The sequence below is a fragment of the Rhincodon typus genome, chromosome 28 (assembly GCF_021869965.1).
Source record: "Rhincodon typus isolate 14 chromosome 28, sRhiTyp1.1, whole genome shotgun sequence".
Taxonomy (NCBI): domain Eukaryota; kingdom Metazoa; phylum Chordata; class Chondrichthyes; order Orectolobiformes; family Rhincodontidae; genus Rhincodon; species Rhincodon typus.
In genome coordinates this window covers 29216564-29242991 of record NC_063359.1, presented here as the reverse complement: position 1 = coordinate 29242991, position 26428 = coordinate 29216564, and the positions used below count along the sequence as shown (strand labels likewise).

The 26428-nt window shown below is 40.6% G+C and overlaps 1 protein-coding gene across 1 annotated transcript in view; it reads left to right on the top strand.

Annotated features, from left to right (window-relative positions):
• Positions 1–21675, top strand: part of phf19 (PHD finger protein 19) — a 45267-nt gene extending 23592 nt beyond the window's left edge. Inside the window, exons 10-15 of the mRNA XM_048613732.1 lie at positions 2758–2825; positions 7856–8032; positions 8273–8375; positions 14266–14351; positions 15348–15443; positions 15840–21675. Of these exons, the coding sequence (XP_048469689.1) occupies positions 2758–2825; positions 7856–8032; positions 8273–8375; positions 14266–14351; positions 15348–15443; positions 15840–16170 (861 nt within the window). The 3' untranslated portion in view covers positions 16171–21675. The remainder of the gene's footprint in view (positions 1–2757; positions 2826–7855; positions 8033–8272; positions 8376–14265; positions 14352–15347; positions 15444–15839) is intronic.
• The last annotated feature ends 4753 nt before the right edge of the window (positions 21676–26428 follow it).

Genomic DNA, 26428 nt, shown 5'->3' with positions numbered 1-26428 from the left:
AATGCAGTTCTTAATGTTAAAGTTACAAGTGTTTAATTGCTTTGTGAACCCTCAAATTAGTTTTCTTAAGATGTTTTCAGTCTGTCAATTAACCTATTGCTTTGTATAGAACCCTCCAAGTGGAACAGCTTGACTAGTTATCTCCTGGATTTTGCCCTGGTTTTAACTGTGGGTGGGAATCAGGCTGGGACATGTGGAGTCCAAAAAAAAACATCAGCTAAGCATGTAGTCCCTAAGCTTTAATTCTGTTCTCCCTGGACTGGGAGAGTGTGAGAATTGTGGTGATAAAACACTCCTAATTCATTTAAACTACAAAACTTGGTGCATAAAGATGAAGCACTAAAACTGGATACTCCACACAAATGTCTTGGATACTGAAATCAATTCTAAGATTGCCAATTTTTGAACTTGAAATTAAATAAGGGGTAAAAGGTAAAGTTGCCATAGTCCCACCAGACTATAGGGCTACTGTCTCATTAGAGAGAGACAATTGGTGGTGGTTTAGCCTGAGGTTTACCACAACTCAGCTGAGGGAGAGGTTGAGAAAGAGAGTCCTTCACGATAACCTCAGCTGGTGCAAGAATTGAACCCATATTGTTGATGTCACTGCATTGCAAACCAGCCATCCTGCTATAAGAGTACAATAGAAACAAAAGGCTTGATTTAAGTTCTTCCTAAGTGGTTGGGTTTTGGAAGAATTAAAACATTCGCCCAGTGATACTTCAAATTTAAGTAATTGGAGAGACAAGTGAAAAATAAATTGAAGAATAACAAAGTATTTCATACTTGGTGAAAAATCTGCAATAGAAATACATTCAACCTGATTTGAGTTATCTTATTATTCCATTTGGCCACTGATTCCCATTTTGCTGTGGTATTTAAAATCTACCATTTAAACAGAGGATAACTTGAATTATTTGGCACAGAAAAAGTCACTTTGAATTGCCAGGTGCAGAAGTTGTACAACTGTATAGTAATTAATACTGTACAGTGAGTTTTGTGAAGGGAGTTGTGAATAATGAAATTAAAACCAGGTTCCAAAGCAGTTAATGAAAACAAACCTAATGTTGATATGAATGGTCAGAGAAATGGAATAGGTTTTGCAGTGCCTTTGGTTACAATGCTACAGGTGAAGTAATGGGTTCAGTTCTGATGACCATGTTGCGAACAGAATGCATCGGAAGATGCAGTGAATGGCAGCAAAGGTGACTCCCAAGTGCAAAGGGAATGACTATGAGGGAAGGAGGGTGAAATCCAGGCTGAATGTGTTAAATTCCAGAGGTTAAAATACAGACACAAAGGCTAGGTGGGAGGGTGAACTATGAGGAGGATGCAGAGATGCTTCAATGTGATTTGGATAAATTGAGTGAGTGGAAAACACATGGCAGATACAGTATAATGTGAATAAATATGAGGTTGTCCGCGTTGGGAGTGAAAACAGGAAGATTATTATCTGAATGGCTGTAAATTGAGAAGAGGGGAATGTACAACAAGACCTGGATGTCCTTGTACACCGGCTGCTGAAGGTAAACGTGCAGATGCTGCAGGGGGTCAAGGAAACAAATGGTATGTTGGCTTTCATTGTGAGAGGATTTGAGTACAGGAGCAGGACTGTCTTGCTGCACTTATCCAGGGGCTCGGTGAGACCACACCTGGAATATTTTGTGTGTGGTTTTGGTCTCCTTATCTGAGGAAGGATGTTCTTGCTATAGGTTTACCAGAGCAATTCCTGGAATAGCAGGACTGACATATGAGGTAAGGTTGAATCAGTTACGATTGTATTCACTGGAGTTCAGAGGAACGAGGGGCGATTTCATGGAAACCTATAAAATTCTAACAAGACTAGGGTAGATACAAGAAGAATTGTTTCCAATGATAGGGCAGTCCCCAAAACCAGGAGTGATAGTGGAAGGATGTGGTGTGAACCATTTAGGACTGAGTTGAGGAGAAATTTCTTCGCCCAGAGATTGGTGTGCCTGTGGAATTTGCTACATAGAAAGCAGTCAAGGCCAAAACATTGTATGACTTCAAGGAGTTAGATATAGCACTTGGTGCTAACAGGATATTGGGGAAAAGCAGGAACAGGCTGTTGATATGGATGATTAACTATGATCATAATGAATAGTGGAGCAAGCTCAAAGGGCTGAATAAGTTACTTATCCTCCTATTTTCTATGTTTTTGTGGGTAGACAGAATCTAGTCATATACTTATCTCATCAATTTTATTTCTAGTTCATACACCACGAACTCCCAACTGATAACTTGTTTCCCCATGGTTAAAAAAGACTTATGTTATGTGTATATACCAGCTATCACCCAATTGTCCTAAAGTTAATATATAACCATCACCTGTTTCCTAGTTCCATTTGGTCTCAGCTATTCCTGACAGATCCTACTAGATGATAACAATACTTTTTTGTTTTGGAACCCTTCGGTCTATATTCCAGCCTAGAATGAAATTTAATCTTAATCATCAGTATTGAATTGAGTTTTCCAGCTCTTGGTTAGCTCATGTACCCAGCATGCTGGGTGACAGTGATATATTCATCTCGCATGAGTTAGTGAGGAAGCTGTTGAGACAAAAAACAAAGTGGTTAATAATTCTGTTGTCAAGTTTGGACAAAAACATTTCTATGGTAGTTCTGCAGCATTTTTTAAAAAAAATCAATTAAATTCCATTTACAGATTAAACTCTCAGTAGATATTGCTGAAATATTGCACTGCTTCAGTACTGAATAAACACTTATTTCTCTTCAGCTGACAGAAACCACAGTGCTCGAACGAAAGCAGCATCTCCTCAATGCTTTAAACAGCTACAAAAGCCGGTAAGACTTTATCTGTGCTTTATGTGTAACATTTAACACAATTGCCAAAGGCACATCTTTATTTCATTAATTCAATTAAAGAGAGACTTAATCATGAAAAAAACACATGCAGTTCATTAAACCACTAACTGTCAATCTTATCTGGATGGTTCTTGTGGTACAGTAGTAGTGTCCCATTCTCTGAGCCAGAAAGCCCGAGTTTAAGTCCTACCTGCTCCAGAGGTGTTTAATAACAACTCTGAACAAGGTGTTTAAAAAATATCTCATCCTTGGGTCCTAAGCATGAATCCTGCTCCCACTCCAACTGCAGTATGTGTAATTGTTAAAAATATCTTTTGCTTTTCCTGAAGGACATTAGCTTACAACATGAAGATCTATACTAACATATTTTATTGAGAACTATGCAGTTTCTGTTTCACTACCTGCTCTCACAATTTTTCATGATGTTATGTTGATACAAAAAACATATATTCGTATAATGGTTACGATGTATAATGAGACCAAATTATAAATGTATAATTCAGCCCATTGTGTCTGTGATAGCTTTGTGCAGGAGTGACTTATTTGTCACACTTCCACACTCTTCACCCATAGCCCTGCTATATTTTTCTCTGGATGATTATTCAATTCTCCAGCACATCCTGAGGCAGCACATTCCAGATCCATACACTGCGTAAAAAGGTTTCCCTCATTTTGATATTTCTTCTTCTGCCAGTCACCTTAAGTTAGTGTCCTCTGATTCTGTAATCTTTCTGCATATCTAATTTGGTCATATTCTTTATGATTTTGAACACCTATATTAAAATCTCCTTTCTAAACTTCTGTTCTCCTTAACTGAAGGTCTCCATACCTGGAACCACTCCTGTAAAATTTTTTTGCACTTCCCTAATGCTCACTAATTCTTTCCTAGAGTACTGGGCACAGTATTGCAGTTGAAGTTGAACGAGTGTTTTATACAGAATTATCATAGCCACCTTGCTCTGTACTCCGTGCCCTTATTTATAATGTTCAGAATCCCGTATACTTTGTTAACTGCTTTCTCAAACTTTTCTGTCACTTTCATTGATTTGTGCACTTATACCCCTGGTTCCTCTGCTACTGAATCCCTTTTAAAATTGTACTCTTTATATATTAGGATCTTCTCATTCTTCGTATCAAAATGAATCACTTCACACTTATTTACATTAAATTTCATCTGCCGCTTGTCTGCATATACCACCAATCTGTGAATGTCCATTTGACGTTTTGTAGCATTGGAAGTTAATATGGAATTCTCGAACATAAACAGGTCCTCTGACACAGTGTTTGCTTGCTGCAACCACTAAATGGTGCTGTAGCTCTACTATCCTCTGGCATTATTTTCTTCATGTGAATAGATTGTAGAACAGACCATTCAGAGACATGAGACATTCAAACATGTATATGTAGGTATTACTGCATGAAGAACAAGTCTGGCCCATTCCCCAAACTTGCGCCTTAGCAGTCACATGAGCCATTTTCTACTTCACCTGGAGGTCAAAGACAGACTGCGTCTGCAGGGACACCAGGTACAAAACTCTGAACAAAGGAGAGGGAGGAATAAACCCAACATTGCCCTCACACTGGTCACCTTTGTGTGTGGCTGCATACTGAAATTCTGCCTGTCCCCAATGTTGTGATGCATGGGTCTGGCCTCAGTGCCGTGGAGCGCTGTAGTTAGACTGTTCCATATCACCTGTCCCTCATGGAAAAATTTGCAAAGAAAAGCTTTGACCACAAGTCCATCAGGAAGTGGTCAGCATGTAGTGCCCTTGAGACCCTGCGGGAAATGAAAGGGGTTAGTCCTGTCGTGTGGTTCCCTGAGCAGACTGTCAAAGTCATTTAGCAGAATGTGCCTTTGTGAAGAAGGTCTCGAGAGATGCAGTGATTTTTGTCGAGGTTCATCCCGAATAGCACCATGACACAGGACTTGAGCTCTATGGTCTGTTCCCCAGGACATACACCAAGAGAACCATCAACATCCTGGAGGGCCATCAACTTGATGAAAGACTCTGTTTGGTCTGCTCAAAACTTGTTGGTCTTCCAGTGTAAAGATTTGACCTCAATCGAGTGTTGCAGAACTGGCACATTCCAGCGTCCAAGACTAGATGTTAAGGGACACACTATAGCCTGGGTAGCTGCTGCCAAGACGCAATAGGGAAGACCACTGTCTAAGGTCTTTCTGCCAAAGTGTAATAAGAGTCCATTCAGTTCTCAGACCCTCTCTTTGCCTCAAAATGTATGTAAATAGGGTCTTGCATGAGTAGGAATGCCTTTTGGGTTTTGAAAATGCGAGAATGTCAAATTCCAGTGTTTGTTTTCTCTCTTCTATGCAAAGACTATACTGTGCTTTAGTACGTATGTACTTTTAGTATGTACATAAAGGTTTTCTTATAAAGGTTTTTTTATGAATAAAGTATATTTTTGCAATAAAAAATTCAAACCTGTGAAATAGTTTGCACATGCTTTGGTGTATGTTCCTTAAGATTCTGAGTCTTGTGTCCCAGCCTGGTAACTTTTGGTATGGGCCTGGATGGGGTGCAGTGATGCAAAAGTAGCTGATTGCTGTTTTGGTGTGGACTGGGGGGAGCCAGAATTCACTGTGCCACTGGAAAAAATGGAGAACTTAGCTGAGACCCACACAAGTATGTAAAACAATGACATTTCATAATGTACTTTAAAACAGATTTTGTGTTTATGTGATGTATTATTTTGTGTAAACTTTAATAATTCTGAATTGAATGTTCGTATGGTGCTTTGTTTTTGCTGGCATCTGAGATCACAGTAATTTTCAAGTGTTAAAATGGGTCACATCAGACAACAGTTTGGGAAGCACTGACAGAGGGTTGTAAAAAATGGAAACCAAAGTAGTAAAATATTTAAATGCACCCTAGTGTTGAGAAAGGGTCAGTTGAACTGAACTTGCTTAATTGAATGCAACCAGTTCCCTACATTGTACTGTTTCACAATGGCATAAGCAGTCTATCGCAGGGCTGCTAATGCATCTTGTCATGATGGAAAGTTAAGACTTCTGCCATGGCTGTTTGTAATGTTATATTTCTTCTATTTGAGGCATTGGATGATTATTTGGATAGAAATAGTGTGCAAAGATATGGGGAAAAGCAGGGGAATTGGTATTAGGTAATGATATTCATTTGAAGAGCTGGTGCAGGCACAATGGGCTGAATGGCCTCCTCCTGTGCCATAACAATTCTGTAATTCTGCTTTTAATCATGATCATACAAAATAAATATAAATCACTCACCTTTACTGGCCCCATCCCCGCCTCTTCGACCTGTTTGTTTCCTCTCCACCTATCCTCTCCTCTATCCATCTTCTATCCGCCTCCCACTCTCTCCCTATTTATTTCAGAACCCCCTTCCCCTCCCCCTTTTCTGATGAAGGGTCTAGGCCCGAAACGTCAGCCTCTCTGCTCCTATGACGCTGCTTGGCCTGTTGTGTTCATCCAGCCCTGCACCTTGTTGTCTCGGATTCTCCAGCATCTGCAGTTCCTACTATCTGTAAATCACACTTCTCCTTGGTGGGTCAACTTTGAATATTCAATTAATCACATAAACACTAGAATATTTGATTAGAGAAATAATTAGTTAACACTGACCTAATGTGCAACAATTAGTTAATGCTTCTCTCTCATATTCAGAATGCATTGTTGTAGTACAACTAAATTTACCAGAGGGTGGAGAAAATAAGTTTAAAAATAATTCTGAATCAAAGCCTGTGAGGAATTTTATTATATTTTACCTCAGTGACTGATGTGAGGATATGAATTTGAAGGAACAAATTAAATTCTAGAACATACCTCCATGTTACATGAATGATTTATAATGCATAACTTTAAAATGAGAAAATGACAACCAAGACCTTCACTCTGACTCACGATCACTAAACCTATCCTCGTGTTTTTTTAATATTCAACCTCGGGATGTGGGAGTTTTTGGCAAGGCTGGTCCCAGTATTGCATATGCTGGAAATCTGAAATATAAAAAAACTCCTGGAGAAGCTCAGCAGGTCTAGCAGCATCTGTGGAAACAGCGACAGAGTATACGTTTCTAGTCTAGTATGACTGTTCAGAATCGGGTTCTTCACTTCAAGTGCTTCAGTTATGAAGAACAATCATATCAGACTTGAACTGTTAATTCACTCTCCCTCTCCACAGATGCTGCCAGACCTGCTAAGTTTGTTGTTATTTAAGGCTATTGCTAATCCCTGGTTAATCTTGAAACACTTGCCTCCCCTTCATGGGCAGTAAAAAAAATCAAACAACATGCTATTTAAAAATGAAGTAGATGTTTCACCGAGAAGCCTCCTTCACTGACAGTTTAGAGTTCAAATTGCCAGAGGTCAATTTTGCAATTAATATCTGGTGTGAGAAGGGAGATATGTTCACCTTGTGTGGCTTCATCCAAAACCCATTTACAGCTTCTGAACTTGCGCATGTTATAAAATTGAGTTCATCCTCAGTGGAAGGCACTTAGTGGTACAGTATTGCATCTTAATTAGCTTCGTGCCTACGCTTAGTGAGTTGGTGACTGTTCTTGCTCCGATGGGAAGGTGTCAGTCCATAGCTCGAAGTCTATCGGTTCAACATCTGTGTTTCTATTGTGGAAATAAATAGGGAGACATTGTCAGCAGTCTAAGGACAAGCATGCAGACTGCATTCACAATCAGGGGTAGAATTGTGGCATAGCAAGAGGAAGAAAGATGAATGACTTAACAAGAAACTTCACATTGATTGTATTCAAGCACTGAGTTTTTGTTCTATTGTATGTTCACTATTTAACATCTGGATTACTGTCTTGCAAAGAATTTCATGAGTTCTATTCACATGAGAAACACCACAATTTTTACAATGATATAACTTTCCACCAACACTCAGTGGCTTAAAGTTGAAAGTATGTAATGTTGGGATGTGCATTGGACTCCAAACCAAAGGGAATCTCAGATGATGTTGATTAGAGAGCTTTAATGTACTCACCTTTTTTGTGTTAAAGGTTTATTTGTGGTAAAGAAATTAAAAAGAAAAAATGTATTTTTCGTCTCCGTACTCGAGTACCTCCAGTTCCTCCGAATATTATTTTACCAGAGAATATTGGTCAGTTGACTGATAGTGCTTCTAACGAGATCAAGAGAAGAGGAAAGAATATGTTGGTCTTTGCACCTAAGTATGGGTGAGTACAAAGCACATTTACAGACTGACTGCATTGTAGCTACATGTCTTGTCAATCGAATAAATATGTTAGATAATTGAAAAGTAGTGATTGGAGTAAACCCTCAGTGTCTTTAGTCATGAGAATATAATAACTGTTGAGATTGACCTTGTTTATTATAGCCAGTCTGTATCTATACCTGAGATTAAGATGGTTGCATCTAATCTTTCCTTTGACCCAGTCTTGTTTGTTGTATTATAGTCCCCTACCAGAAGTGCCTCAACCTCGCAGGCGGAGGCTCCCGTTGAAGTGGGGCATGAAGTGCAGGAAGTCAAACTGGTTTCTGCAGGATGCTGTTCCAGAGGTTAGTTACACTCCCACTTGCTTCAGCTGGGAATTGAAAAACTCCTCTGTATGAAAGCCAATAATTATAACCAGTAAATCAAGTTTATTCTGCTGCAAAACCATGGATGCAGTGTGGAAATGTTGGTAACACAAACAACCTGGAGTCTTTAAACGATTTTTATTTTGGTTTTCTCAAGGTTAATGTCAATCCCTTGGTGAGGGTGCAGATAAGATATACTAGACATTTACCAGGAGTGTAGAATTCAGATATGTCAAGAGAAACTGAGATTGCTGTCCTCGGAGCACGAAAGGCTGTGGGGCGACTTGATGGATGTGTTTATAATTATGTAGGGATTTGCTAGAGTATACATGGAGAAAGCAGTTTGATTGGAGGTTAACTTAGCCAACAGATGGTGTAGACTTTATTTTTAACAGAAAAGCTTGAGAATTTATTGTCTGAAAGGGAACCAGATATTGTTGAAGAGTGAAAATATTCAGAGCTCTGGGGAAGGAGCAGGGTTTGGTCTTTGGATTAGTACCTGGGAGCATGATGTTATTGCTATTACTGAAACTTGGTTGAGGGAAGGGCAAGATTGGCAACTAAATATCCCAGGATATAGATGCTTCAGGCGGGATGGAGAGGGAGGTAAAAGGGGTGGAGGAGTTGCATTACTGGTCAAAGAGGATATCACAGCTATGCTGAAGCACTATGGAGAATTCGAGCAGTGAGGCAATATGGGCAGAGCTCAGAAATAGGAAGGGTGCGGTAACAATGTTGGGGCTGTACTACAGGCCTCCCAACAGCGAGCATGAGATAGAGGCACAAATATGTAGACAGATTATGGAAAAATGTAGGAACAACAGGGTGGTGGTGATGGGAGATTTTAATTTTCCAACATTGACTGGGATTCACTTAGTGTTAGGGGTTTAGATGGAGCAGAATTTGTAAGGAGTATCCAGGAGGGTTTTCTAGAACAGTATATAAATAGTCCAGGAAGGGGCCATACTGGACCTGGTGTTGGGGAATGAGCCCGGCCAGATGGTTGAAGTTTCAGTAGGGGATTACTTTGGGAATAGTGATCACAATTCCATAAGTTTTAGAATACTGATGGACAAAGACAAGAGTGGTCCTAAAGGAAGAGTGCTGAATTGGGGGAAGGCCAACTATAGCAAGATTCGACAGGAGCTGGGGAATGTGGATTGGGAGCAGCTGTTTGAAGGTAAATCCACATTTGATATGTGGGAGGCTTTTAAAGAGAGGTTGATTAGAGTGCAGGACAGACACATCCCTGTGAAAATGAGGGATAGAAAGGGCAAGATTAGGGAACCATGGATGACAGGTGAAATTATAAGACTAGCAAAGAGGAAAAAGGAAGCATACATAAGGTCTGGGTGACTGAAAACAGACGAAGCTTTGGAAGAATATTGGGAAATTAGGACCAATCTGAAACGAGGAATTAAGAGGGCTAAAAGGGGTCATGAAATATCTTTAGCAAACAGGGTTAAGGAAAATCCCAAAGCCTTTTATTCATACATAAGGAGCAAGAGGGCGACTAGAGAAAGGGTTGGCCCACTCAAGGACAAAGGAGGGAAGTTATGCGAGGAGTCAGAGAAAATGAGTGAGATTCTTAATGAGTACTTTGCGTCAGTATTCACTGAGGAGAGGGACATGACGGATGTTGAGGTTAGGGATAGATGTTTGATTACTCTAGGTCAAGTCCGCATAAGGAGGGGGGAAGTGTTGGGTATTCTAAAAGGCATAAGGGTGGACAAGTCCCCAGGTCCGGATGGGATCTATCCCAGGTTACTGAGGGAAGCGAGAGAGGAAATAGCTGGGGCCTTAACAGATATCTTTGCAGCATCCTTGAGCACAGGTGAGGCCCCGGAGGACTGGAGAATTGCTAATGTTGTCCCATTGTTTAAGAAGGGTAGCAAGGATAATCCAGGTAATTATAGACCGTCAGTGGTGGGGAAGCTGCTGGAGAAGATACTGAGGGATAGGATCTATTTATATTTGGAAGAAAATGGGCTTATTAGTGATAGGCAGCATGGTTTTGTGCAGGGAAGGTCATGTCTTACCAACTTGATGGAATTCTTTGAGGAAGTGACAAAGTTGATAGATGAAGGAAGAGCTGTAGATGTCATATACATGGTCTTCAGTAAGGCGTTTGATAAGGTTCCCCATGGTAGGCTGATGGAGAAAGTGAAGTCGCATGGGGTCCAGGGTGTACTAGCTAGATGGATAGAGAACTGGCTGGGCAACAGGAGACAGAGAGTTGTAATGTAAGGGAGTTTCTCAAAATGGAGAACTGTGACCAGTGGTGTTCCACAGGGATCTGTGTTGGGACCACTGTTGTTTGTGATATACATAAATGATCTGGAGGAAGGTATAGATGGTCTGATTAGCAAGTTTGCAGATGACACTAAGATTGGTGGAGTAGCAGATAGTGAAGGGGACTGTCGGAGAATGGAGAGTTGGGCGGAGAAATGGCAGATGGAGTTCAATCCAGGCAAATGCGAGGTGATGCATTTTGGAAGATCCAATTCAAGAGCAAACTATGTGGTAAATGGAAAAGCCCTGGGGAAAATTGATGCACAGAGAGATCTGGGTGTTCAGGTCCATTGTACCCTGAACATGGCAACGCAGGTCGATAGAGTGGTCAAGAAGGCATATGGCATGCTTTCATTCTTCGCATGGGGTATTGAGTACAAGAGTTGGCAGGCCGTGTTACAGTTGTATAGGACTTTGGTTCGACCACATTTGGAATACTGCGTACAGTTCTGGTCGCCACATTACCAAAAGGATGTGGATGCTTTGGAGAGGGTGCAGAGGAGGTTCACCAGGATGTTGCCTGGTATGGAGGGCGCTAGCTATGAAGAGAGGTTGAGTAGATTAGGATTATTTACATTAGAAAGACGGAGGTTGAGGGGGGACCTGATTGAGGTCTACAAAATCATGAGAGGTATAGACAGGGTGGATAGCAAGAAGCTTTTTCCCCGACTGGGGGACTCAATTACTAGAGGTCACGATTTCAAGGTGAGAGGGGAAAAGTTTAAGGGAGATATGCGCGGAAAGTTCTTTACGCAGAGGGTGGTGGGTGCCTGGAACGGGTTGCCAGTGGAGGTGGTAGAGGGGGGCACGATAGCGTAATTTAAGATGTATCTAGACAGATACATGAATGGGCAGGGAGTAGAGGGATACCGATCCTTGGAAAATAGGCGACAGGTTTAGATAGAGGATTTGGATTGGCGCAGGCTTGGAGGGCCAAAGGGCCTGTTCCTGTGCTGTAATTTTCTTTGTTCTTTGTTCTTTGCAAAAAAAGACTCACCAACGCCCCTTTGACAACACCTTCCAAACATTGAAAATAGGAGCAGGAGTAGGCCATTCAGCCCTATGAGCCTGCTCCACCATTCATTATGATCATGGCTGATCATTCAACTCAATAGCCTCTTCCTGCTTTCCCCCATGTCTTTTGATCCCTTTAACCCCAAGTGCTATATCTAAGTCCTTCTTGAAATCATATAGTGTTTTGGCCTTAACTGGTCTCTGTGGTAGCAAATTCCACAGGTTCACCATTCTCTGGGTGACCTGTGATTGTTATCATCTAGAAAAACGAGAGTGGCAGCTGCATGGGGACACCACCATCTCCAAGTTCCCATCCAAGCCACGTGCTGTTCTGACTTGGAAATATATCTGCACTGTCAGAGGGTCAAAATTCTGGAACTCTGTCCCCAATGGTACTCTGAGCATACCTACACTGTATGGCCTGTAGCATTTCAAGTAGCTTGCCACCATCTTGTCAAGGGCAATTGGGGTGAACAATAAATATTGTCCTTGACAGTGATGCTCAGATCACCTGAACAAGTAAAGCAAACACAGACTCAAAGGGCCAGATGGGTCATCCTTTGTACTGGACTGTGTGGTTTTAATTCTTTCAGCATTTTGACAAATCTTATTGCCTGTGCTCCTGCAGAAAGTGACTTCCCTAAATTTATTTGCAAAAGGATATTGTTGTACATTGCTGGCATGCAGACACCACAAATCACCCTGGGCTTTAGTGCAAAAGAGTGGCTGCCATAAATTAGTCTGTGATCTGCAATCAGCTGATGGTTAATTTCACTTCTCTGTGCTGTAGCCTGAGTTAACCCTCGGCTCCTTCCAGACTTAAGCGCCCTGTTGAGAAACTTAAAGGAGAGAACACAGTGGCCTCAGTATTTACAGAAAGGGAGTCAGCAAGGCCAAAAGAACTTTGACAAAAACCGGGGGCTCAAAGTCCCCCACTTGCATCCGGTCAGTCCTTCTTCCACTCAGTTTCCAGCTCGATGGGCATCCTGGAGATGGGATGCAGCCAGTGATCAGGAGGAAGGGAGCGTGAGGCTGGAAATCCAGACTGGGGAAGACCGAGTACCTGAGTGGGGACACTCCTGCTTCTCCTGTCCTTAACCGAGTGTTAAAAAAGCCCCTTTTACCTTGGGAAGATGGTAGGTCCCTGCTTTGTTTCACTGCCAAATTTCCTGACTCCCAGAAAACCCGAACAGCATGTGTCAATTTCACATTTGCTTCTAATTGCAAAGTACAACCGAATTTAAAAATATTAATGAATCTGTTGCCTTTCCATGGTGGGATAGTTTGATACCCAATATTCACCCCCAAAGAATTGGCTGTGTGTTGGCATCGTGCAACTTGGTTTTCAAATTTTGACCAATCCTTTTCCTGTCTGTTACCGGGGCTTGTATTGAGGATACACAGTAAACTAGTTCCAGAAGCCATGGGAGCCCATTTCCAATATAGCACTGAAAGTAACTGAGAAACCAAAGAACTATGGATTCTGTAAATCAGAAACAAAATCAGAAATTGCTGGAAAAACTCAGATCTGGCAGCATTTTTGGAGAGAAAGCAGTATTAAGGTTTCGGTTCCAGCGTTCCTCCTTCACAACTCTCTGAAGAAGGGTCACTGGACCCAAAACATTGACTGTGCTTTCTCACCACAGTTGCTGCCAGACCTCCTAAGATTTTCAAACAATTTCAGGAGGGAACAAAATCTGTGTCATTGATTAAAGCCCTTTTATGAGAGTTAACTACATTATTTTTGGAATGACAGTGATGGCAGCAACAACTGATTTTATTCTAGAAGTAAATGGGAGTTCTTCTGGAACTAGTTTCATAGTTTGAATTTAGCCTTTGCAAAAATCAAGAGTGGGAAGGTGAATAGTGGGCAACCTATATTCTCCTCATGATTAAATGATGGAAGCAGTAGATGTTGATGATCAGACATAAGTGTCTGAAACTCTGCTGTTTCTTTAGTATCCTGCCTTCGTTTTAGGGAATGCGTTGATGGATTTTCCTACTTAAGCTTAGCTTGGTGATAGGGTGGTTGCCTCTGCCTCTGACTTCATATTGCCAGATTTGACCCCATAATGAGGAGAAAAGACCAGAAAAATATATTGAGAGAGTGCAATGTAGAGAGGTGGTTAGAGAATCATGGGTCAGAAGGAGCTTACAGACCAACATTACCCATTTGCGCCAAATGACCTTCTCCCCGATTTAATTTCAATGAAATCTATTTGAAAGATTACATCCTTTGGTTGAGATGCTAAACTGAGTCCCTGTCTATTAGGTGAAGTGGACTTTAAAGATTCCAAAGCACTACTTGAAGAAGATTGCAAAGAACTTCCATTGACTTAACTAAATTTCTTCCCTCACTCATTGTACCAGAAATTGGCTCTTCCTTTCATTGCTAATTGTAGGACTTCACATGCGTGTGTTCGTCATTTTGCCAATAAAGAAATGCATTGCGTGAAATATTTAAACATTTCCAAGTAATGAGGCTTTTAATAAGTAATAATTGTAGTAATTTGCAAATAATATTCCAATTGTTGTTCATAATTTGACTTTTCTCCATTTGTAGAATGACTTCTCAACTGCTGAAAGTGCCAGCTACCATTTGGCGAACATTTTTGACTTTACTGTAGATGACATTCAGAGTTTGAAAAGGTGAGTGAGTTCCCAACTTAACAGCTTGTATGTTGGAAAAGGTTTTAGACATGCGCATGGTGTGACAGAACAGGATGAAACTTCTGAGGGCAGGCTCCAAAGATGCTTCTGGTCATGCAGTCTTGTTTCCCTGAAGTCAACTGATAGGTAGGAGAAGCTGGCCATAACAGGTGGATAAGGTGGTCAAAATGGGATACAGCAGGCTTGCCTTCATCACCCAGGGCATTGAATATAAAAGTTGGCAAGATATGTACAAAACTTTAGTTAGGCCACATTTGTGCAGTTCTGGTCATCACACTACTAGAAGAACATGGATGCTTTGGAGAGAGTGCAGAGGAGGTTTACCAGGATGTTGCCTTGTCTGGAAGGTTTTAGTTATGACGAGAGGTTGGATAAACTCGGATTGTCTTCACTGGAAAGACAGGGGCCGAGGGGTAACCTGATGCAGTCTCCAAAATTATGAGAAGCATTGACTGGGTGGATAGTCAGAAGCTCTTTCCCAGGGTGGAAAAGTCGACTACTAGAAGGCACAGGTTCAGGGTGAGAGGGGGATTGTTTAGGGGAAAAACGAGTGGAAAATTTTTCACACAGCGTGGTCGGTGCCTGGAACACACTGCCAGTGGAGGTAGTGGAAGAAGGCACATTAGCAACATCCAAAGCATATCTTGATAGACCCATGAATGGGAAGCAAACAGAGAGATAGAAACAGCTCATGGGCAAGAAGTAGCGGGTCTAAATAAGGATTGGAATTGGTACAGTCTTGGTGGGCCAAAAGGCCTGCTCCTGTGTTGTACTGAATTGTATTACAGCTATTCAGATATTCTCCTGTCCTGGGAAAGATTCTGATCAGCACCTCCCAGTAACATCCGTATAAGTTCTATTAGGGCTAGTCTCTGAGATGCATCACCATCTCCTGACATTATAAAACCCCCTGTCATTGTGTTTGTTTCTTCCCTCTCAAGATTTTACTTCTGTCATTTGTTTACTTGCTTTCAGTGATCGCTCTGAGGGAACCTTTTACTCTGACCTAGACTCAACAGATGCTGCAAGTACATCTGGCTCAGCCTCAACAAGCTTATCCTGTGACTCTCCGTAAGTTCAATGTTGTGTTTTACAATCGTTTACTTGTGCATGAGTCTGCCACTGAGTCTTTGTTTTTGTGCCTTCTTACAAAAAGAACAGTTCTGACCCATAGAAAACAGGCAGTAAGAATAATTTTAATCAAAAATGGCATATTGCATTAGAGCTCGGCTACAATTGGGTTTGAAGAGAGAATTCCTAAAGAGCTACACAACTGTACCTTAACCTGCTTGCAGTAAAAGCAAAAAAGCCGCAAATGCTAGAAATCTGAAACAAAAATAAAAGTTGCTGCTCAGCAGTTTAGGCAGCATCTGTGGAGAGAAAACAGAAGTAATGTTTCAGATCTGTGATCTTTTTGTTATTTATTATCGTGACTTTCCTTGTTCTATTTTATTTTCTTGCTCTTAGAAAGACAATGGGGAGTCGTAAAAGGAAAGCACCATTAGAGTATTCACTGACCAACAGAAACAAACAGAAGAAAGGCATCTACAGCCATCCAGAGAATGGAGTGGATCAGACAGAACAACCCATGGATAATAATTACATTAATGGCCACACCTTTGATAGTATGAGTGATGATGAAACCTCCCTTTCGCATCTTAAATCCTCGATTACTAATTACTTTGGTGCTGCAGGAAGGCTGGCTTGTGGTGAAAAGTTCCAGGTGCTTGCTCGGAGAGTGACTTTGGACGGAAAAGTGCAGTACCTGTTGGAATGGGAAGGTGCCACCCCCTATTGAATTGAATCACATTGGGAACTCCATTTAGTCTGCTTAGCAACCAGCAGACCAGAGCTGAGCAAGCCTCTATAAACTGTCTCCTGAAGTTTTTTTTTTAAAAAATTACAATCAACTACAGCAGAGCTACCTTAGTTTCCAGAAACAAACATTCAGTGGAAGATTTGAGATCTTATTAGGTGCCTGCTGTACTAATATATTGTTTTTAAGAATGGTACAGATGAGGCTTTCTGCTGCTGTTGGTAGTTAAATTTTATGTAGGAAATATCTGGTTGAAGAACATTTCCAGACCATTCTAGCTATCCAGTGGCAAAGAATGAGTGATGCACGAGTGTTATCGAGCTGTGCATATAATTTGCTATCTCTCAAATCAACAGCAATGAAACCGTCTGCTTTGTTACATCAAGAAAGTGGAGTCGATATAGAAATTCAGTCATGATCGATGTAAACAGCGAAACAGGCTCGACAGTTGTTTATTTTACTGCTGCTCCCGTTTCTTAACTTCCAATATTCAATTTGGATTGTTTTGCTAATGTTGATTTCAGTGGCTAATGGGTTGGTTTGCAGTCCTCAGAGTCTTAAAATTGTGAAATAAAGGAGGTTTTATGCATTGGAGTGGACATTAGGCAATTCAGTTGCAAGTGACTGAAGTGTCAGGTTGAGATGTGAATGTTTCGATTCTACAGACTTAAACTGCAACGTTTGATGTTGCAGTGAGTGGAAATTTGTATTGTATACTGAGAATGTTGCGAAAAGTGGGATTAAGCCTTCGTAAAGTTGATTTTACGTAGGCTCCACTGTACCTACTGCACTCTTAACTCCTTTTTAATAATAGATTTCCGTGCACAGCTCTGCTTTACAACTATTCTAGCTCATTATGTAGCCAGTTGCTATGTAACTGATCAAACTACAAGTAGCTTTTGAAAGACTTTTGTATTTTTCACAGGCCTCTACTGCTTAAATCTTCCTATTAGCCAGCTTTGCTAAAAGTTTTATTTTTGGCAAAAAGAAAACTTTGTTTATTAGATTGAAATATCTTGCTTCAGCGGATGATGTAATATTTAGTTGAGTTTTGCTGCTCTAGAGTACCCTATGCCAGGGTACCAATATGTTCCCTGTTGGGACTGGAATTTCAAATGAGAATACATAGAATTATGCTTGAGAGAATGTGAACGGACAGATATTTAAGCTGCTGCTCTTGCTCTGTGGGTCTGTCTTATTTGTGTAGAAATCACATGCCTTGCAGTTTTTACCCTTTTGAAGAAAAGGCTTGACAATCCTCTGCCAACAGCGGAATTGTAAAAGGAAACAAACCTTTTTCTTTTTACTTCCAAATTGCTGACTGTGACACTGTGTGCAGGTCACACTGTGTTAGATTATTTCTTGTGTTGCCCTGCTTTGGTTGGAAATTTATTTTGTCACTTCACTTTTATTCCTTCAAAGGTTATGTTGGTGGGCACTTTAACTTTTGTGTTGGGTTTTGACAGACTTTGAGGGGCCAAGTCCAATTCTCCCATCTTTACCAAGTGTCCTGTACACCACCATTTGATACGCTGAAAAGAAAGTGAAGTCGTGACACAGTACTTCGAATACTTCAGCTTAAAAAACAGTAATTCTGACTAAAACAAAAATCTGGGGTAGAGTGGGGAATCATTTTAACAAATCCATTGTTTGGGGAACTGACAGGACTGTCAGTGATCTTCCTTTTATCCAGGTGAGTTTTAGCAGTTTGTTAGAGTCATAGAGATGTACAGCATGGAAACAGACCCTTCAGTCCAAATCGTCCATACCAACCAGATATCCTAAATAAATTCAGTCCCATTTGCTAGCATTTGTCCCATATCCTCTAAATCTTCCTATTTATATCCCCATCCGGATGCCTCTTAAATGTTATAATCGTATCAGCATCCACCACTTCCTCTGGCAGTTCATTCCATACATGCACCACCCTCTGCGTGAAAAAGTTGCCCCTTCGGTCACTTATTTATCTTTCCCCTCTCATCTTAAACCTATGCCCTCTAGTTTTGGACTCCCCTACCCTGGGGAAAAGACCATGATTTTATAAATTTCTTTCAACCACAGGGGGCAAAGTTTGCAGTAGAGCAAAGTTTTACGGAGCCTTTGAGGACAGATCCAGCGGCAGGATTGCTGGCAAAAAGAGGCCATTTAGCGGTGTGCCCCCTGACTTCTTGCTCTATTGCCACTTTGCCAGCCATGGGAAAGAGAGCTCACTTGCACAGAATGCAGTGAACCACTTAAGTAGTTGAATTAACAGCCTGGAGCTGCCTCTGTTTGCATTTTACCGGTGCAGCAGAAGCCACCTCTGTGAACAGGTTGACAGCTAAGTAAAAAGTGCTGTCCTCCTGGGATTGGAAACCTCTCTCAGTCCAGGGGGCGATAATACACTCCAGCCCCTGTGATGCTCAGTGTGCACAGAAAGCTTGAAGCGTATGAGTGGATACTGCACACTTCTTTCTCATGGATATCTGGACATGGAGAGGCAGGTAGTCATCCCTAATGATCTCCACTGTGGCTTGGCCAGACCCACCTGCAGAGTTCTGTTGAGCTCCTCTGATCTGCCTACCCCTCCCCTCTTGGCAATCTGCTCCCACATCACCGGTCAACGATCAAGAGTGTGTGGTGCAGCTCTATCAAATGCACCACCTTTTATAGAACAGCAGAGAAGTAAATTGCACACCCCTACCCCAAACCTGCCACCACAACCCACCGGGCCCCTGTTCTGTCTCCGACAGCAGAACCCCTGCTTAGTCCAAATATCCCAGCCATTGATCTCAGCATGTACCTCAGCTGATGTGTACACTTTCTAGCAGGAATCACAGGATTGTGATCAGGAGCAAGATCAGATTGGATTTGCTTTAATTTTGACCCTTGAACTAGTCCTGGAATCTCCCAAAACCAAATGTAATATGTCTCACAGCCAACTTTGGCTGAGATCCCCACAGAAGCAAGGATCAAATTAGGGACATCCCTCTTCTGCCGGAGTCAGCTCCACACTATCTATGCACTAACAGAGCAATCATGGGATCTGATACTGCTTCAATAATCCCCTTCTGCAGATAGTTGCAGAAAGAAAGGGTGTGCACTTTGAAAGCTGCAGAAATTCTGCTTGATCTCAGAAGTTGAGCTTTAATGTCTTTGAATGTACCAACCTGTGTTGCAAATGCAATTCTTGGATATTTTAGTTATTATTGATAATCAAAGTGTATGATAATATATATTGTCATGTTTAACTGTTGCTAAAGATGTTATGGTCCCATGTAGCTTAAAATTAAAATGGTTTTATGAACTCTTTTAGGTAAGTTTGAAATCAAACTGGTATATTTTAACTAGATTAAAAATGTCAGTGAATTGTCATTTCCTCTCAATGAATACAGATGTATTTTAATTGTGAGAAATGTAGTTATTTCTCTGAATTGATCTGTGTGGGACTGAAATTGGCATTAGTGGTTGTTCATTCAAATCCAGTTTTCAAGAGAATTGGCAACTTGATTGAGTGGATCAAAAAATGCTGTTCTTGAAAATATCTTGCCTGAAGTCTCCAATGGAGACACATCACCTTCTTAATGTTGACTGTGGCCAAAACAAAACAATAATCTGTGTGGCTGTTTCATGTGTGCAGTTTGGAGGTTAATTTGATTGTGATTTTAGACTCCAAAAAATAAGCCCTGCTAGCCAAAGACTTGGTGTTTTTTGTGGCTATATTTTCCAATTGACAAAAGATGTTATAAAATTACCAATAAATTCTGTAGAAATGAGGGAGACAAAGAAACAGGAGCTAGTAAAACAGCTGATTGAGCTAAACGCCCTGATTCACTTTTAATAAGTGGGATGTGATGGAAGACACTTGGTCTGTTTGCTATCCCCAGTTTTGTATTATGACCCAGTAGTAATGGACATGAAAGGAATATTTATCTGTTGAAGACCAGTAGGAATCTTTACCTTTGAGCTTGCACACAGGAGGAGGAAATTGGAACTTATTTTGCCTGTTTGTGTGGATATAATGCACCTAGAAATTGTCAATTTTATGGATCAATGTCTTACTCTGCCAAAATGTCTGATAAACCAGATCCAGAATTGGTGCCAGTTCGGATATGGGCTGACAACGTGCTGCTAGATATATGCTCAAAGATGGGCTGAAACCAGTTCAGCATCCCAGGCACTCTACATATGAACCCAGCCACTTTTCAGATCAGCTGCCCAGGAGGGCAATCTAAAGCAAACAAACAGTGGAATTATATGCTTAAGCAGTAGTGCCTCGTTTATCTGGCTTCACCTGTTTCTCACAATTTCTAGTTTGATTTCACAAAGACAAACATTCAGTTTCTCCTCCCTTGTATGTTCCTCGTTCAGTTTTCATAGTTTGCTTTGTTGAGTGGATAGCGCTTTACTGTTACCATCAGACTCAAAAGCTGAGTGGTGCAAGACTGAGATCTGAGCCACGTGGAAAAACCAGTATAAAAAAAACTATAGTTCATGGAAATAGATATCTGGACCTCAATTTTGAGGTATACAAGACAAGTTGGACTAGTTTACACCATTCTCAAGTTTTACTGGTCTTTCCTTTGTAAGGTCTGCTTGTTTCACCTTGCGCATCCCACTGCAACTTGAAATGAAACCCACCAAACGTACAGAAATTCACCCAATAAGTTCTATGCCTGTCAGCTGTGGTGAAATAAAGCTTTTCTCTTTACAGGTTCTGTAGGTTAAGGGTAATTCTGCTTTCCAGTGATGGTGTGACTTGCATAGTGCTCAGTCCTGGCTTAGAAAACACACAGAAATTTCCATTACTGTGGCTATAAAATGTTCAGTCTATTTTACAAAGTTCCTTTCCATGCTCTTTGCTTTAATAATCTTTGTGGGAAAGAAAATGAATTTGCAAATAGCAATATTACTTCAGAAACCATAATCACCGAAATGTTTTGCTGAGTAGGCAGCACGTAAAACTTACTTTGCTGACAAGATTGCTTAACATGCAGACAATCAACTTTTCATTTTTAGTTTGTTTTACCATTATGGCATAACAGTTATCGCACTGTGGATTAAACTGACAATAACCAGAATTGAGCAATTGCTGTGACTTTCAAATTTGGCCCCATAACCTTTTAGTATAGTATGACTGTTGGGAGCAATATAGGTTGCAAGGGGAACTTAAAATGGTGAATGCTTGTTATTGTACCAAGTCTCCAGCACTGTAATCCATCTTGCTGTTGGTACTCTTACGCCTCCCAAAGTGTTTGATTAAAATCAATTCCAACATGAGAAAAATCTGACATGACAATCATTGTACGAATGTTACCTACACAATGTGATTTGCATAACCATTACAGGTTTCACAGTATTACTTTAACATTGTACATTTGTAAGTGAGCACAGTATATAATTACCCTTTTCCCTGTAATGAAACATGTACTTGTCTTAAGCAGTCAGTATTCTTTTCTGTATTATCCAGCTATGCAAAACAATTGGCAATAAATTTTTGGGTTCTTATCCTGTGCTGTTGTCACCTTTCTCAATTTCAACACTTTTCCCCAGAAGAGCTTTGGAAAAGGTGATTTCTTAAAAATAGCATGTGCTGTGCTGATTATCTGCATTTAAAAAAAAGGGGGCAATAGGTTTGACATTTTGACCATGTCAGCAGCTGTCATTAGGATCTTGTAGTTCAGCAGGCAGCAATCCTTCATTTGAGCTGGAAGCTCAACATAAATTACTTTTGTTTGGGCTGACCCACCAATCACAGAAAGGAGTTCAGTGGAGAAGCTGTGTTTGGCATTGGAATAGTAGTTCACTAGGATGAAATTGTTATAGTGTTCGAAAGATTTTTGTGTGTTCATACAAGCAACTTGACCGTTTGTCAATACTGGTTCCACGACAAAACAGAAATGCCTGTGTACGGCAAGAGGTTGGTGATCAGCTTGTTGTTCGAACTTAAAATAAAACAAAGGAAACAAGGAGCTGTCCATCTCCAGAATTTCAACACAACTCTGCAGACAATTGGATGTGCTAAATGGGCAATAATCCCAGCTTTCTGGGATTGTCCAAACTGGAAATTAAAGGCACTTGTGTACAGTGGTAGCGTCCTTTCTTATGTGCCAGGAGACCCAGATTCAAGTCTCACCTCTGCCGGGGGTGTGTAATGATCAGAAAATACCTTCACATTAGAAATTAGAACAAATGGCTTTGATAGGTGCAAGGTTTGAATGTGTAAACAAGCCCAGATTTTCCATTTACATAGGCCCTTCCCATTCTCTGTCACGTTTGTGGTTTGCATTCCCCTTAACAGCCTGTGCATATACATGGTGATTTACTGGAGGCAGTTAGTAGTTTAAAAACAAAAAGTCAGTGATTGGTGGAAGAAAGAGGGAGGAGATAAAAAAAAAATCTTCAGTTTTGTGTAAGAACACTTTTACATATCTAAGAAAACAAATCCAGATTTTTTATTCGCACAGGTCTCTTGCAATAGTGGTAATGTCCCTACCTCCAATCCAGAAGGTCCAGGTTCCTATCTTACCTGCTCCAGGTATCTCCGAATAGGCTGATTAGACAATATCCTCAAGCAAGCCAGATTCTGATTTGATGGTGGTGTTTTATTTAAAATTAAAAGCCCAGATTCGTTCACTGGACCATCGACCACACTCTAATTACTGGCATGCCTTCTCACAACAGTACACATGCCTCAAGGCTTCCAATTGTTAACTGAAGGTAGAGTGATCCTGTCGTCGACAAACTCAGGATGTTTTGATTAGCTTAAAAGGAAAGAGTTTTCTATATCATACTAGTGCTTACATCAACAAGAATTAAGGAACAAGATGGAGTAGATTTATCTGATTTTGTCTCAATTTGAGAACCAGCATTTCACTTCAAGTTCAATTTTTACAGTGATTTAGAGTGGACTGATCGGTTACCTTTTACTGTGTAATTTCAGGAAACAATTTGCTTTTATTATCACAGTTCCAGATATATTTTTATACTTTTCTCCCTCTTTTGTTTCTACTACGCACTCTCCAGCTGAGCGTGTTGGCAACTGAATTATTCCTGGACCTCTTCCCAATACCCATTCTACATTGGTTGCTAGGAGGTATGTGAACAGTGGAACAGGCCCTTGGGGTTGAATAACCTATGCCTTTAAAAAGATGTTGGCAAATCTCCCATGTATCTTTTTAAGCATCTTCAGATATGGGATGGGTAATAAATAATTGACGCAAATGGTGCAGATTGCTACATTAGGTAGTAGGAAATCTGACTGCTCACAAACCTCAGCCCCAGGAATAACACTCCCCATCCAAGAATGTGCTGCTTTCAATTGCCAGCAATTAGGAATCTGGTTCTGTTTTTACTTTCTGCTTCAACCATCCCACCCCTCACTTTGCCCACCTGCTGCACTACCTGCTCACAGATTTGCATTCCTGTATCTTGAAACATACATAAGGATTTTGAATGAGCTTGGCAGGCTGGAATCAGAGGTTGTTTCCCTTGGGGATGAGAAATCTAGAACACAGGAGTACAGTTTCATAGTAGTAGGTCAACATTTAAGAGTCAAGTCAAGGAGAAACATCTTCACTTGAATGTTGTAAACCTTTGGAATTGTCTCCTGGGTTTGTGGATACTCTATTGTTGAATACATTTGATAACTTATAATAGGCAGATTTTAAAAGGAATCTTTTAAAATTAAAAGGATAAGAGGAATGTTTGAGAAAGTTAAAGTGAGGTAGAAAATCAGCCATGATTGTATTGAATGACACACCAGGCTCGAGGGAGGGAGCAGCACATGGTCTATTCCTGCTCCTATTGATGTTCCCTTTTTCCAGTCCATGTCTCAGGCTACACAAAATGTATTTTTAAAAAAATTAACAATTATAGATGCTGCATTCAATCATACATTTAATGTGTCTCATCCTGTTACATTTTCAGAAATCCAAGTTGCACTTTAAAAGAAAGCTGGTGATTTCATAGAACCTTCCCAAGCAATAGAAAATATTCTAAATCAACACATTAAGCCAGTTACACACATCAGTTAGAGAACAACAAACATCACACAAAGTTATACAAATTCTTAACCCTGTACTGCAATATCACCTCAATAGCTATGTGCAAGGCCACAGGAGACTGGATAACTTAATTTTTAAAACTCGTGAATAATCAAAATGATCTTGCTGAGAGGAAAAGAATACTCCAGTGTTTATTTTAATTACAAAGGTTTTAATTAGGTTGCATTTGTGGCATACAGCTCTTTTGAAAAAAAAAATCCATTTCTGAACTTCTGGCAAGTTACCTCCTTTCTAAAACAAAAACATTAAATATAGAAGAATTTTTGTATTGAAAATTAAAATTCAACGAGATTACCAATCCAATTAAGATATTTCACTGTTTTATAAGTCTGACTATAACTGTCACCAGCATGACTTTAAAATCTAAGTACAGAAAAAAGTCTTACCCATTCTACAGCCTCACAAACCTTTTCTCACCTCACAAATGTGAATTTGAATATTTTAAACAATATTCAATGAAAGTTTACAGACAATTTGGCTACATTTACAGGCACTCTTTCATTTCAGTGTGTCTAAGTTGTGCAAGTATCTTAGTTTTGAAAGCCAGGGCATAGCTTATCTGTTTGATTGAAGTTTTGGAAATGAGAGAAAAGTCAATGTTTATGTTTTGCACATCAGTGAAAGAGGAGGTTTTAGATTCTGTTTCTTTTAGCTAAATGACAAGGTCATTCATAACATTATACAGTGTAAAGACATCCTTTCCCTGAAGAACAATGTACTAATGTAGATAACTCCCCAGGTCCTGATGGGATCTATCCCAGAATATTGAGGGAGCCAACAGAACAAATTGCTGGAGCATTGACAGACATCTATTTCTCCTCTTTGGCCATAGGTGAGGTCGCAGAGGACTGGAGAATAACCAGTGTTGTTCCATTGTTAAATAAGGGGTAACAGGGATAATCCTGGAAATTACAGGCCTGCGAGTCTCTCGTCAGTGGTAGGGAAATTATTGTAAAAGATTCTCAGGGACAAAATCCATACGCATTTAGAAGCAAATAGACTTATTAGCAATAGACAGCACGGTTTTGTGCAGGGGACATCATGCCTCACTAATTTGATTGAGTTTTTTGAGGATGTGATGAGGATGATTGATGATTGATGAGGGATTGATGTCTACATAGACTTCAGTAAAACCTTTGACAAGGTCCCTCATGACAGACTGGTACAAAAAGGTGAAGTCACATGGTATCGGGGTGAGCTGGCAAGATGGACACAGAACTGGCTTAGTCATCGGACACAGAGGGTTACCATGCGAGGATGCTTTTTGGAATGGAGGGTTGTGACTAGTAGTGTTCCACAGGGATCAGTGCTGGGATCTCTGCTGTTCATGATCTACATAAACAATTTGAAGGAAAACAGGGGAAAGAGAGTTTAAAAGGGGTGTGCTAGGCAAGTTTTTCCACACAAAAGGGTAATGAGTGCCTGGAACGCAGACACAACAGCAGCATTCAAAAAGCACCCAGATAAATACATGAATAGGAAGGGAGTAGAGAGATACAGACCTTGTAAGTGAAGACAGTTTCTAGTATGGAAGGGCAAAACATGTCAGCACAGGCCTGGAGGGCCGAAGGGCCTGTTCCTGTGCTGTTTGTTCTTTGTATTCACCATTAGGGGTTGTTACGACGATATTTTTATATCAAAACAAGCTAAGAATTCATTTCCACACCCATTTTAGAAAAAAAAAACCAACTAATAGAAACCAAACTCCAGAACTTGATATTACATGTCCCCACTGCACTCTATTTTGGTGGAGGTAGCATGTTATATACATCAAGAGGTTAAGCCATCGTCCAAGTCCTAGGACTTAAGGGGAAGGGATGTAGTGATTGGAATGGAATAAGCCAGGTGCACACAGAATGGAGTTCCCTGATTGAACCAGGTTAACAGTCCCAACTGGGGAGTCCTGGCTGACAGATATAAGCAGGAATGTCAGGGGTTCTGGTCTCTCTAGGAGCTGGCTGTGGTAACCAGGTCAGTGCCACATACTGTGCACATGTAAATAAAGGGTAACTTAGTGACAGGATACTGGCCTTCCTGGAGTTATTTCAGTGGCGACAAGAGAAAAACATGCCCCCGAAGAGATTTGCTTCCAACAGTCATCTTTGAATTGGGGTAAGCATTTCTGGCATCATGCTGCTGTTTGGGAAGCTTGACTCATTCAATCCTGCTGTCGAAGACTGGGCCCAGTACGTAGA